Raw genomic sequence first — 14659 nt, 5'->3', positions numbered from 1 at the left:
AATAAACCTGTCTGTCGGGATTTTTGGTGATAAACTGTGTGGGATCGGCGATAATACGTGCACTGTCCCGAATGCGACGACTGTTCTCACATCGCACTCGATCCCACGCGCTTTGCACGGCACGATCCACAAAGGTTTTCACGGCCAAGCACACTGAATTATTATTATTATAATTTTTATTTTCATTGGTATTCAATAAATTTAATCGATGGTGTTGTTTTCTCGTGGTGTCCATACGGTGTGTACATATAATATCATGTTAAGAACACATTGTTAGTACCAGCCGGCAACCGTTGTATACCAGTGCATAACTATAAGTTGCCCAGCCATTTCCGAGATATTTCCAATCGTCGATCGCGAGTTACGCGCGGGCCACTGTCTACGCGACGGGCGGCTGTTTCATCTAGCCTGCACTGCCCGCGATAGTATTATTATTGTTTTTATCACCATATTGTGTATACTGCACCCGTCCCCGCCCAAAAGTTCGTGACCGGAGTCCGTCGGTTTGGCGGTGGCGACCGGAAGACATACATATCGAAAATCGAGACGACGGTAAACCACTGCGCCATGGTTGAGGTACAGTCGCAGAACACGAGTCCCAAGCCTGTGGTCATTAGGAGGTGCACGGAAGTACCGATGGCTGTCGGGTCACCCACTGCGTCGGAGATGAGGCGTCGCCGGCGACGGCACTCGCGTCTTATGTCCAACGCCTCGTCGGTGGTGTCGGCCGCAGCCGCCTGCATCCCGGCCTCCGAAAAACACAAGATATCGTGAGTATATTATCTATCATTATTATGTCATCGTCATTGTGCGTGTGTTGAGAGGATGTTATAAATTTATAATTTTAAAATGGCCATTAATCGATTCAAAATTAAAATATCAAAGAAACCCCCCTTGGTGGTTCCTGTCTTTATAAATATTAAAATTTACAGAGTAAAACGGATTCTTTTAAACCTAAAATGTACTGTGTTATGCTTTGGAAAAGTGGAGACAACACATGCGGGTATAAAGGCATTTTTAAGGCATTTACAGCGTATGTAAGGAGATCGAGTACCAGGACCGTAGTCATATTTTAATGTAGTTATGCATGGAAACCTGTTACATTAGGTACCTAGAGCGGAGCAATCATCCAGTGGGGTACAAAGCACCACATGTTTCTGTTCAGTATCAAGCTTAAAAATGAAAAAATTATGAAAACTTGATTCAACACATTTGCGTTATACATAAATCTAATCTCGTAGTGTTTTTTTTCTCGGTAATCGATGGACGCACCTAAATCTCTGAACAGCAACAACGAAGCACTTATGCACATGGTAAAGGCCACTATCGGTGGAGGTTTCCTGGCCATGCCCGAGGCCTTTCACAACATCGGCATAGTGATGGGCGTCGTAGGCACAATAATACTAGGCCTTTCCGTCTTGAACATGATGTCGTGCATAGTAAGTACCCACTTGAAACTTATTAGGGCCGATGAAACCCAAACTGAAATGATTATACGAGTTTATTTTTACGCTTAAAAGGAAGGGATACAAAATACACTGCAGTTTCCCCAGCGAGAAATTTGATCTGCGGGCTAATGAATAATATATAATGAATCTGTCAAAAGCACCCTCAATGAAGGATGAATGAGAACAACTGTACCTATAGATTTTTAATGCATATCAATAAACCAGAGAATTTGCTCTGCTTTGCTTTTGAGTATACCTACCTCGTTGTAGTAGTGAGTAGGTCAGTGAAATTGTGTATGTTATGTGTTTGAATTTAATGACAAATAGTTTTATTGTTATACACGAAAAATGATTTTGTGTGGGGATTGTCTAATCCTTAGTATATTTTACAATAGTTTATGAGGAATTTTGTACTATATTTTCATTAAAAATTATCAATTTTAGAAAGCTAAGGCTTGAAAATGTATTGCGGAATTCTTAATATGTAGTTCACTGAAACTCAAAAATCTAAAGAATATTCAAGCATATTTTTTTTAGAAAACACTTAAGTTCAAATATTGACGAAATTTGATGTGTAAACAAAGAATAATAATTTTGGATATTTTGATGATTTAAAAATTTTATTCGATACTTTTAAGTATCTATATGGCTTTATTATTAGACCCAACTATAAAGGTCAGAATGACACTTTCAAAATATTTATACTGAGATTAAAAATATATTCGATACAAATATAATAATATAGACATGTACCATTATAATAATTAATAATAAAATAAATGTTATATTTTTGCAAAAAAATAATTCAATCTACTGTATTAATAATAGTAAAGTAAATTATTATCATGACAATATAAATATATAATAAAATATACTTAGTAATACAGGCTAAGCTCTTAATTGTTTTTAGTACGCTATTTTCTATCATAAAATCCAAATTTAATAAATCTATTACAGTGACCTCCGTGACAAGGTACACACGATACTTACTCAGCAGTGTGACTCCAGTTTATTTAAATAGCTTTTGTAATATTATAAGAGCATTATATTTTAAAAATGAGAACTTTGAGTCGGTACTTAATTTTTGTTCTGTTTCCAGTTTTTGTTAATAATTTACATAGGTTTTTTCTATCGGTTACCTCATTAGGCAGGTATGTCGATTAATTATTATTTATTAATGTATAAGGTGCTAATGGTCAGAATATCGGAGACACAAAAATAAACATTAACTTAAAAAAACATTGGGGAATCAAACTATTAAGTTAATGTCATTACTCATTAGTCATTACAGTACCTAGTCAAGAATGTGTATGTAGTAAAAAGGGCACACCCAAATAAATTTAAAAATTCATGAAACTGTCTGTCTGTCTGCATAGTAGCAGAAGAAGTACTTTGTTATCAACAAGGTCACTGTAAAGGATGCCGTATTAAATTTATATTAATATTTTAGTAACTCCTCTATGATTATAATTTTGGAATTAGAACAAAACGACTAAAATTGTTGTTCTTTTATTTAATATAAAACTCGTCCATATTTCAAACACATATATTAATATAGAAGGGCGAACCTCTAATGTTTTTTTAAAAATAAATTATAGAAACAGTCCCACTTAATAACACTATTTGTTTAAAATGTCACTATAGTTATTCGTACCTATAATATAACTAAGAATTGTATGAAATTATATTTGGTCGTTTCGACACTCTAAAAACACTATAGTATTTTTTGAAATAACTACAATTGCCATTTACATTTTACATTATAAAAGTACCGTAAAACCTTCTTATAACGGACTCCACTATAAGACTGAAATCCTTTAACCTATGTCCCGTATCTTATTCTTATAGTATAATTTCGTTTTGACTAGTGCTTTTATGCTTTAGGTTAGGTGCTCGCAAACATTGAGGTCCGGCAAATACGTAGACATCATATTGGCTGAACAGAACGGTAATAACACAGCAGCCAAGGTAGAAGATGACAAAAATAACAGTAAACCTAGACGGCGGCACAGCAATCAGTTGGTGCTACCACCAATGGACTATCCCGACACCGTGGCCGCAGTGTTCAAGTATCGCGCCGGTGGCCGGTTCGCACGCTTCGCGTCATTTGCCAGGTACGTCAGATAAATAATTAACAATCTTATTCGCAATCAGCTTTATAAGGGTAATAGTGGTGGGGGGAGGGCGTATCTCCCCTGACATCTCTGAAACCTTACACCGGCGTGCCTATCATAGATTATTATAGTTTATGGATATGAAGTAACAAATTTTAACAAGTTTGAATGAAAATTTTTATTGTCTTTTCATAAACACGTGATCCATTATCCCGATCCTAAAAACAACATTAATGTATTTCGTGAGCGATACGCTTGATCATATCCAAGTGTATCGAAGCCCATATTTGTTACATTTCTATTACCATTTTTAGGGTCCCCGCTACGTCTATTATCTAAACTATACTTAGGAAATTTATAATTTCGTCTTCACTGTCTGAGATCTATGTGTAACTTATAAATGATTATTAGTACGAGTGAAATTCAATGCGGGCATCTTTCTCGTACGCACATGCACATGTCTATTACAGCACTATAACACAATTCACTGTAATAATATTACTACAGCTTACTTATTGTTTTGATGAAATTAAAGTTAGTTAACGTTGTCAGATTTTAATTTTGAAAAAAATATTTGAATTCAGCAGAAAAATGACTGTAGATTGTGTGCAACATTTTCCGTTTTTAATTTTAAATGTAATTTAAATAATGTTTCGGAAAAGTTCATACTTTCAAATTTTCAATTTAAGTTTACAATAATATAAGACTTAATTTTTTTTTAGTTCTGTACGATCTTTAGACAATTTTTTATCGAGTTTAGAAATTTTTTTAGAATAAAAATTGGACAACGTAAACTAACTTAAATTTTGTCAGAAATAGAGGTTTTTTGAGCTAAAATTGACGGCAGTAACTAGGCTTCTTAAGCGAAAACCACAAGCTATGAATACTGTGCAATACACTTTTAAATGTTTTTGCCGATTTATCATATTATTCTTTGTTTATTTCAATATTTTGCTAAATTATGTTTACACTTAGAACTCCACACCTACAAATATTGCCTTCGTCTCACAGACGTACAAGTGTACAACATACCAAATAATTGTATATGTTCACAATGATCCAATATAGTTGGTAATTTTTAAAATTAGACTGAATTAACCTACATTAACCTACTATACTTAAAGTTAGAGATTAAGTTGTTTTGAAATAAACTGAGATTTAATTTATTTTACAAATAATTTATTTCATTCATGATTTTTCTATTGTTAATGTACACTTATATTATTAACTATATGAGAACAACCAATAAATGTATGTTAACACCAATGTATTAATTGTAAAATATTTGTTTTTATGTTTCGTCAATCCCAACCTCGTTGCAACCACAACATTGCTACCATTGAAAACAGAGACTTCACAAGTACAGCCCTGGTGACCACCTATTATGGGGTGAACATTATATACGTGTGCATCGTGGCCAGCACGTTTAAGCAGGTAGGCACCACGATCTTATTCGGACAACTGGATATACATTATTATAATTAATTGGGAAGTCAGAATAGACCTAATTCAAGGTTTGATCCAAATATTTTAGTAACATATTTATAATGTATTATACATCTAAAATGGCTGCTATTTTACCATAATTTACAAAACAACGTTAAAATCTATTTGGTTTTTTTAAAACAATTTTTTCAACATTAGAGAGAAGCTATTAAATAGAGTTAATTTTTAAAAATATTAATAAAACAAAAGAATTTATAAACATAAGCTATCTAATAAAATAATGTATACAATTTGCCGTATAAATGAAAATAGAAAATTGTTTGTTTTATTCAAAGTTCGTTCAATTCAATTTTTTTTTTTAATATTATCAACTTCATAAATGGATTTTATATCATGATCGATGGCCATTGATCACATTAAAAAAACTATATTAAAATATTCACGTTTTACAATATTAAATTATTGACAAGGGTTATTATTACTCAACAACTAATTAACATACTGAGTGCATATACACTTATAATGACTATGGCATTATTTTAACACAATTTACACCATGGACAACCTGCGCTCGGTCCTGTTTCAGCTTATCGACCAGTATACCGCCGACGCAGCTGTGGACTCGTGGAGCCATTCGATTCATGGGCTGTCCATCCGCTGGTACCCGATCTTTGTTTCGGTGCTAATCATCCCTGTGGGTATGGTCAGGTTGATCAAATACCTGGTCCCCTTCTCAGTTGCCGCCAACGCATGCATGTTGGCAGGGACCGCGGCCGTGTTCTACTTCATTATATTCGGTGACGATAGGTCGGACCCACTCGCACCCGAAGAACAAGCCAAGCTGATAGTGTGGCCAGTCACCCGGTGGACGCTGTTCGCCGGCAGCGCCCTGTGCTCATTGGAGGGCGTTGGAATGGTAATAGTTACTTGGACTTAATATGCCAAATCATATAGTATACTATGTTTTAATTCAGTAAATTATTGTAGTAGGTAAATTATAAGAATACGATCAAAACGTGTAAAACGCAAATATTATTTTCATAAATGAGAGGTGGAAATCCAAAACGTACTATTGTCGAAATACTGATTTTTCAGAATAAACGATTTTCTGTACCTGAACACTGCCAATAAAAACAAACATTTATAAATAGACAAACCATTTTGAAGATAAGGTATTTTTTTAAATTTATTTATTAATATAATTTTTCGTTTAAAAAAATTCAAATGACGTGTTCAATATTCTAGGAATATATTTTAAATTTAAATTTTGTACGTTTTGGTTTATTTTACTTAACAACACCTAAAACACGGGTAATAATATGTTTTTTCATAACATAAAAAAATATTCGTTTTGGAATAATTCATTTGATTAAGGTATAGTCTTTTAATATAGGCAATAGTACGTTTTGGCATAACTGGAAAAAGTACGTTTTGTTTATCTAAATTTCATTTTTATGTGTGGAAAAGATTCGGTTTAGATTAACCAGTTATTTTGAATGGCGGATTTGACCAGAGAATAGTGCCTTTTGATCTATTCTAACGAAGAAAACCGGTTTATCATTGATTTTTCCATAAGAATCGCCATCTTAGCTTAGGTTAGGATTTTGTCTATTTTGTATGTTTTGGATTTCCACCCTTCATTAGTATAATTTCAATGTTTTTTATTATCAATTGATATACATTTTTATATATTAATTTTTGTTTTTCAATTTATTATGAACCTCCAACTCAGTATCGGTGATACTACACAATTTTTTTGAAAAATCGAACAGAAACCAACAAGACATGCATTAATTATATCAACGGTTCTTAAATACACTTAATTACATTTTTAATATTAAATCTATTGACGTCATTTTATTTATTTTGTATATTTAGATTAATTTGCTTAATATTCATAATATATACTTTACGACCCTATAGTCGGTATGTTAAGGATTAATTATCACGTATTCGTATAATGAATGAGCATAAACATCACGTTAAAATATTGAATTGTACCTAATATTCAATATAGGCATAGGTACCTACAGGTATATAATTTTTCTTCTTGTGAAATAAAAAATAAATAATTACGGTTTGTCTCCATAAAAGTCTTAACGATAAATCTAACACACAGTAGTAATATTATAAATTATTTTAATCTATACTTCAATACTTTTTCAACTAAGCTATAAACGTGATTGAATGACACTGTATCAATATAAAATACGATCATAAAATTATATTTATTACCTACTTATATTATTATAGTTGTATATTTTTCCTGCACATAACAAAATTATTTACTAGTTGACAATTCAATGAGTTAATTTCTATATTGAGGGTCGGTAGAATTTTTTTGATTTTGGATTTGGTTTAAACTTTATGTACATTGTATATACTAAGATTATGTATATTTATTTAAAATATTTTTTATTATATTACGACCCTAGTTGATTTGAAGTTCTTAGAACCAGGACTCACTTGACTATGGTGGAATAAAAATCTATAGTAAAATATACTCTTATGTAAATATTATTTACATAATTACACTATATATCTATTATGTAGTTGTAAGACTGTGTTTGGTACGATGAAGAAGATTAAAATCCACGAAAAATTTACTTGAAATTATATGCAATATCCTATAATATGCTATGATTTCGCAGCCACGTGTGTTTCATTCAACGCTTCCCAAAATCAAACTCAATATAAAACCTTTTTCTGGTTAAAAGTCAAAAACGGAAGTGAGCTAGTATTATAAGCAAAATGAAGTACATTTTTTAAATCTTGTTCTAATCAATTCACAATAGTTATTAACCTAACTTGACCAGGTAAAAAAAAACTATTAACTTGACGCCCAGCTTTGCATATGGAACACAATAATAATGCGATATTGAATATTGTTTTATTATAATATTTTGCGTTTATTATAAGCCTATAGGCTATAATATATTGCGATGTTGTGGCTTAACTCGTTGGTGTCTCTTTGCATGTACCTGTCCATTGCCCGGTCCGAACAAACACACGAAAAGTTGTTGCACATCGAGAACGCGATGAGCAGGCCGCTGGAACTCGCCGGACCGCCCGCTTACACGCTGCACCGGTCCATGGTGGTCATCGTCGTGATGAACAGCGCGCTGGGCCTGTTCGGCTATTTGCGGTACGGCGACCGGTGTGCGGGCAGCATATCACTCAACCTGCCACAGGACAACCGGTTAGTAACCAAATGCGTTTTACTGTTTTAGGTGCATAGTATAGTAAATATATGTGTAAGTGTGCGTGTGTCGTACTAATGTTATCAAAATGAAATTTAAAATAAAAATAATTATAATAATAAATTAAAAACCGTAGGTATACCAATCTAAGACATAATAATAATATTATGGTAAGATAAAAAATGCGTTTCTCTACGACGACGTTTAAAAAAAAAAATAACTTTCCAAAACTATAATAATATACAAAACCGTTCTCCATGTGATCGCCACGTGTTTCACGAATGTTAATAATGTATACTGTATAGCTGTCATATCATATTTACTGCATTCGGCCTACCTGGTGCGCTGCACTAGCCAGCGGTTGTAAGTATCTAAGCAGTTGGAGCAGGTTATAGGTATAGGTTATACAGAGCGATCTATTTGACTGGCTTCGCTAATCAATTGCAGAAGAACATTTTTTTTATCAAAAATAGTTAGATGAACTAAAGCATTAAATGTATTTTTTTTTTACTACTTCTCATACCACTATGGTTGTATTTAATATAATAATTTTAATTGTTCAGTTTTTAACGTACACGTGAAATGTGGATGAGTAAAATATTACGTGTGCATTTTAAACCTGTAGCATTTAGAGTGGAACTATACTCATATTTCAAACTCGAGAGTGATTAGAGTGAAATTGGAGTGTAACTCTACTTATGTTTTACTGTACCTATTATAAAAGCACACACAAAAAAATTAATTATTCTTACTATTTATAAGCGAGTGTCTATATATTTTGCTTGTTGAAATGGATATCTTTTTTACATTTAATATACTTACATTGTATATTATGATCTATTAAATACATTTACATGTTATGATTTCTTGGGTGAATGTTGAAACAAATAACTATTCAATAGCATTTTAAGATTACATTTTATATTTTAGTAGTCATCTTAATTGTAATAGTTTTCCACTAACCTACAGCCCGATGACAATTTAGGGACAAAAATACATTTTCATCGGGTGCCTTAATAATTAAGAAATCATAAACTCATAGACATAGGAAGTTTCAATATAATTCGTTGTTGGGTAAAGGTACCAACCAATTAGGTTAGGTTTCGGTATACAGTATAAATATCTTTATACAGGCGACTAAAGTTTGTTCTATATTATTATTTATTAGTAATTCATATAATGAACTATTATTTAATTTGTATCTGTAAATTTAAGTTCTACATTTTTAAATACCTACACAATTTTTTTCTTTTAATATTTTTGTATTTTTCAAACTTATCAACTATAAGCTGTAATAAACAATAATATTTTGAACATTAACTTGTAAGTTAAATGGATAAGTTAAAAAACTCAACTCTGAATTTATGAATCCATTAATGCCCAACCTTGTAAATACTTACTGTAATACCTAATTACTATAGGTATGTAAAAACATTTTTTTTTTAAACAAAAATTGACAAGAATGAGTGTAGATTGTTTAATATGAACCACTTTGTATACCTACTACCTACGCAGCGAATAAAGAGAGGTCATTTTTCGGTTTCGTTGCATATAAAGTGGTATAATATATTTCATATTATAATATAGGCTCTACGCTTATACTAATATTCAAATGAATGTACGTTGTTGTTTACTCATTTCTAGTTATGTCTATAGAATTATTTACTGGTAATAAAACTTCTACGTATCCACTATGTGTTCGACGATAAAACTACGAGGCTCTAAAATACTGTCACCACGACCAAACCGTAATAACTTTAGGCAGGTGAAAAAAAAATTGAAAACCCGTAGTCCTTGAACTCAGATGACTACGATTTACATAATTCCGATTTTGGTTTTTAATATTTCATTAAGCATTATATCCTTCGTCAGAACCACCATGCACTCACGCCCCCCCCCCCCCCCCAATTGTTTGCTTGAACTATGGCACCTTGTCTGACGACCATTAAAAAAAAATAATTCAACCTAATCACTTATATATAAATTTCCTATTCGAGATCGTCATATAATTTTAGTTATAGCTACTTTAAATACGTTTGGCAGCGCATCAAACAAGCTCATTATAAGCTTATTGTTATAAACTGTTGTCAGTTTATGAAAAATATAGATTTAATTGTTTAACTGACCACTATGATTTTGACAGCCTTGTTATTATTAGGTTTAATTTGTTTCAATGGGTTAATTAAATAGTTCCAGTGCTAGTAAATAAACATGTCGAGAAAATTAAAAACTAAATATGAAAATACTGAATAATAATTATGGGCGTGTAGGCATGGTCAAAGCGGAGAATAAAAAAATTAGCCTTCGTGGGAAGCCTGGCAGATGTGAAACGTCGAGATAATTTTGAATAGCAAATATACATCAAAATTGAAAGGATGGTTTATTTTAGAGGAAATAAATATGGCATAATCAAAAACAATATGTAATTCAGTTTATTTTTAAAAAAAATCATTCTTTATTTTAAAGGTAGATTAGATGTTTCGCATCAAAACACATATAATTTTGAATTTTGAAAGAAACAACAAAATAACAAGAAACCCATCTCTTAGAAAGTACAAATATTAATTAAAAGTATATAATATCGTATTATATTGTATGACTTGGTAAGACCAAAAACCACAATTAACGATCAACCGTCCTCCCGCCTCCAGCTATTGTCGAATTTAATAATTAAATCAATGACGGTGATTTATCATATTATAATATTATTATGTTTTCAATATCAGACTGTCGGAAGTCATAAAACTTATGATCGCCTTGGGTATTCTGTTGACGTACGGACTCCAGCTGACCGTCACGTCAGATCTGGCGTGGCAGGGACTGCGTAGCAAGTTCGTTAAGTCCATAGGTGGATCCGCTGATTGCAATGATGCAGTGGAGGACGATGATTCTTCCCCGAAAATGGTGACTTACTACTACAGCATGCGGTTCTTCCTCATATTCGGCACCAGTAAGCATGAATAGAGTATACCGTATACACGCAGTACCAATCCATAATATTAAGATCTTTAAGAAATTAATGATCACCAAAAAAAAATACGTCAAGATTCCCGAGGATTGGACAAACCGTATAACTATTACGTATTACGTATTTTAGCTTCCGACCAAACCACCATTTCGTAACCAGGTGGTGACTTAGGAGAGGGGGTTCTAAGCCAAATATATATTCTGGATAATAAATCACAAAAATTGTTTTCTCTGATGAGGCCTACGATTGGCACTCTGCATACTATTACACTATTTCTCAAATTGCTTAGATTTGTTGTATAATATAATTTAAGGACTTTGGTCTTGTAGCGATACAAACTTTTTTTTCTAAATGAGAACCAACTTTTTTTCTGTAAATTATTAAGCTGATTTTTTAGTTATAAATCTAAATAATTTAGCATATGGTTTTTAAATATAATTATAAATATTACATGTATTTTAAATATTGTTGGAAATTTATATTGATTACAATTTACAAGCAATTTGCAAGTATACTAAGTTAGTAAAACTGTGCGAGGGTGTAGGGGAAATGTCCATACAGACAAAAAGAGAAAATATGAAGGCTGGGGGGCTGTAGCCCCAAAAAAATACCACTCATAAACCCACACCACCATGTGTAAGGTTAGAGTCCACGGGACCGTGTTGATTCACATGTCTAATTTTTTCTCCAAATATTGCAGTAATGGTGGCCGTAGCCGTGCCTGATATCGGTCCACTCGTATCGCTCGTGGGTTCAGTGGGGTTCTCATTGCTGGGCCTGGTCATTCCCGTTGTTATGGAAACCGTATGGTACTGGTCCGAAGAAGACGATGATAGTCAGGAACAGGACTGCTGGGACGGGACGACGGTGACGGACACATCGACGACCGCGGCAGTGGGTGGTAGGCCACCCACACCGGTGGCTGTTGCAGCTGGCGGCGCAGAACGTAGGTCGTCCAGCCGAGGTGGAGGCTGTCGCCGAGTCATTCGGCACGTGAAGAACCTGATACTCCTTTTGCTCGGCTTGTTGGCGTTGGTCGGCGGCGCATTCTATAACATCCGCGACATCGTGGCTAGGGCTTCTGGAGACGGCTCGCCAGCACCTTCCATCTGACGGACGCGGCAGTATTCCGCGGACAATTTTATATTTAAAGTTTTTTGTTGTTGTTGTGTATGAAATATAAGGGTCTAAATATTATAAACGCGATAACATGATATTGTCATAACCACAGATAAACAGGTACTAACTTGAAACTATGGCTGAAACACGATGGCGTGATATTATATTATAGTCAAAGAGGAAATGCCAATAGGCGAAACAAACGTTCTCAGTTATCAATTTGTGATGAAATGATTCAACACAATAATTATCGACGAGTACTTTACGTTGATAATAATTATTGAAAAAGTTTGTTGACCGAGTTTTCCTCTTTGCACGTTTCACCTACAACAGAATAGTGCCATTTAGTATTACCTAAATAATGTATATTATGCATCTGTTGACATAACAATATTATTATATAAATATATAGGTGTATTTATACTTTACGACTGTGTGTATCTTTTGTTCCAAAAACGAATACGATTTAAACTTAAATGATCAAAACGGTGTAAATGTATATAAATGCTTCCCAACCTTCTTGTTATATGACCCACACATTTTTAGATAGACGACTCGCAATTAAAAATAAAAATAAAAATCAAGTATGCCATAATATGATTGTAATATTATAATCATTTTGATATGTCAGCAATTACATCATACAATTTTCAAAATAAAATGCAATGTTGAATAATGAGTAGGTAGATACTACATTCTGTTAAATATATAGATTATTGTCGGATTCAAATTATAATATTTTTTTTTTTCATTAGTGTACTATTATTATTTTTTTTATCCAACATTGGGTCAATACCCATGGGTTAGGAAACTCTAGTATAGACTATAGGTTAGGTTTTTTGGTGTAAATATCATCAAATTAATTGAAATATTTTTAAAATGTAATTTTGCAAAGTAAAAAAAATATTGTAGGTAGTGAAAAGTTTCATTAATATTTTTGGAATTACATCAAAATAACTAAAATCATTTTCCTGTATTTAATTATCCAGTTTTAATAAGGTATAAAATTTAAAAATCTATAGAAAAAAATTGCGCATTTAATTTTTAAGTTTCTTAGTTTTCTTTAGACTGTAAGAACAATGTATAAGAAACCTTGTATTGGATTTTCAAATTGTGTGCAGAAAATAAAAAAAAATTAAGTAACAATATTTATGATAAATCAATAAAACTAAAAATTTAAACATTTCAAATGCCTAAGAAAAACTTTAAAATTTGACAAAATATTTTGAATTTTCATTTTGTTTAGAAAAATAAAATTTAAGTTATTGTGAAATGTTTTACATTTCTAGAGTTAATTCGAGCCATGGTAAGTAAATGAGACTAGTGCCTTTCTGGAATTAATACTTACTTATATTTGTTGTAAATACAAAAGATTTTTTAAACAAATATTTTTAATTCATCTTGTTCGATAGGAATAATATATTAGTTAGCTATTACCAGGAAAAATAAATGTTATTGATAAGGTAGTAACCAAAAATAATAAGTGGCTAGCCTAGCGAAAAAATACTTTGATTATTACCGTCTATATAGTCATACATATTAAATAATACCTTATAATACGGTTGTGTTTGATAATGCCTCATTATGATTTAATATATGGAGCTTAGAGATTAAAGGTGATAGCCGATAGGTACAGTTATACATTGTAATTTCTAAACTATAGGTAGCTTATAAATGATGGGAGTATGCTATAACCTGTTCTACTTTTTAAACATTGAAATAATTCCATATTTATTTTTTAGCTTGGATAAGTTAAGAGTTACCTATATAAAACATACAACTAAGGAACTGAATTAAATTAAATTATTTATTTTAAAACATATATAAATAACCAATAAAGGATAATTTAATATGCATTTATTCATATGGAAATCAAAACAAGTTATTACTCGTAATTTAACTTGTAATTTTATCAAATGTCCTGGCTACTGTCAACAAGAAGTTCATTTAAGGATTAGGTACATTTATAATTTCTTATGATGCATCATTAATAATAGGTAATTGTATTATATATTATATATTATTACATAATTAATCATAAATGAATATAACTTGAATTTTATTGAAAATAACTTTAAAAAATGTAACACAACTTAACTTCAAATTTTTAAATTATCCATGATCTACAGCATTAAAAAAAGACATTTTGTTTTTTTGTATAGGTTTTTACAAATAATAAATAAGGTATTTAATTTAAACAAGTAAAAAGATTATTAAACATAAGAAAGTTTTAAATATTGTTCTAAATTAAAGATATTATTAAGTTTATATTACGTGCTTTTTTTATAGAACCTGTAAAATGTTTATTAGACAAAAATGAAAATATAACTCAGTAAATGTGTGTAACAATTTTATTAAAGAAAA

The 14659-nt window shown here is 31.7% G+C and overlaps 1 protein-coding gene across 1 annotated transcript; it reads left to right on the top strand.

The window, feature by feature from the left end:
- The first annotated feature begins 567 nt into the window (after positions 1 to 567).
- On the top strand, positions 568 to 13022 carry LOC111030241 (proton-coupled amino acid transporter-like protein pathetic). The gene is made up of 8 exons (XM_022309650.1): positions 568 to 770; positions 1289 to 1439; positions 3333 to 3562; positions 4912 to 4996; positions 5595 to 5924; positions 8026 to 8207; positions 10935 to 11158; positions 11877 to 13022. Exons 1-8 carry the CDS (start codon positions 568 to 570, stop codon positions 12287 to 12289), a joined length of 1818 nt encoding a protein of 605 aa, XP_022165342.1. The 3' UTR covers positions 12290 to 13022.
- The last annotated feature ends 1637 nt before the right edge of the window (positions 13023 to 14659 follow it).

Source organism: Myzus persicae, unplaced genomic scaffold (genome assembly GCF_001856785.1).
Source record: "Myzus persicae strain clone G006 unplaced genomic scaffold, MPER_G0061.0, whole genome shotgun sequence".
Classification (NCBI taxonomy): Eukaryota; Metazoa; Arthropoda; class Insecta; order Hemiptera; family Aphididae; genus Myzus; species Myzus persicae.
The sequence above is the reverse complement of the archived record's forward strand: the minus strand, read 5'-3'. Positions and strand labels throughout refer to the sequence as shown.

What these genes read in the sequence shown, in the direction of transcription:
- LOC111030241 (XM_022309650.1), top strand. Translation starts at nt 568, where the DNA reads ATGGTTGAGGTACAGTCGCAGAACACGAGTCCCAAGCCTGTGGTCATT. An exon ending in TGGCCAGCACGTTTAAGCAG is followed by an intron (nt 4,997 to 5,594) that starts GTAGGCACCACG and finishes GTCCTGTTTCAG; the next exon opens with CTTATCGACCAGTATACCGC. An exon ending in CATTGGAGGGCGTTGGAATG is followed by an intron (nt 5,925 to 8,025) that starts GTAATAGTTACT and finishes ACACACGAAAAG; the next exon opens with TTGTTGCACATCGAGAACGC.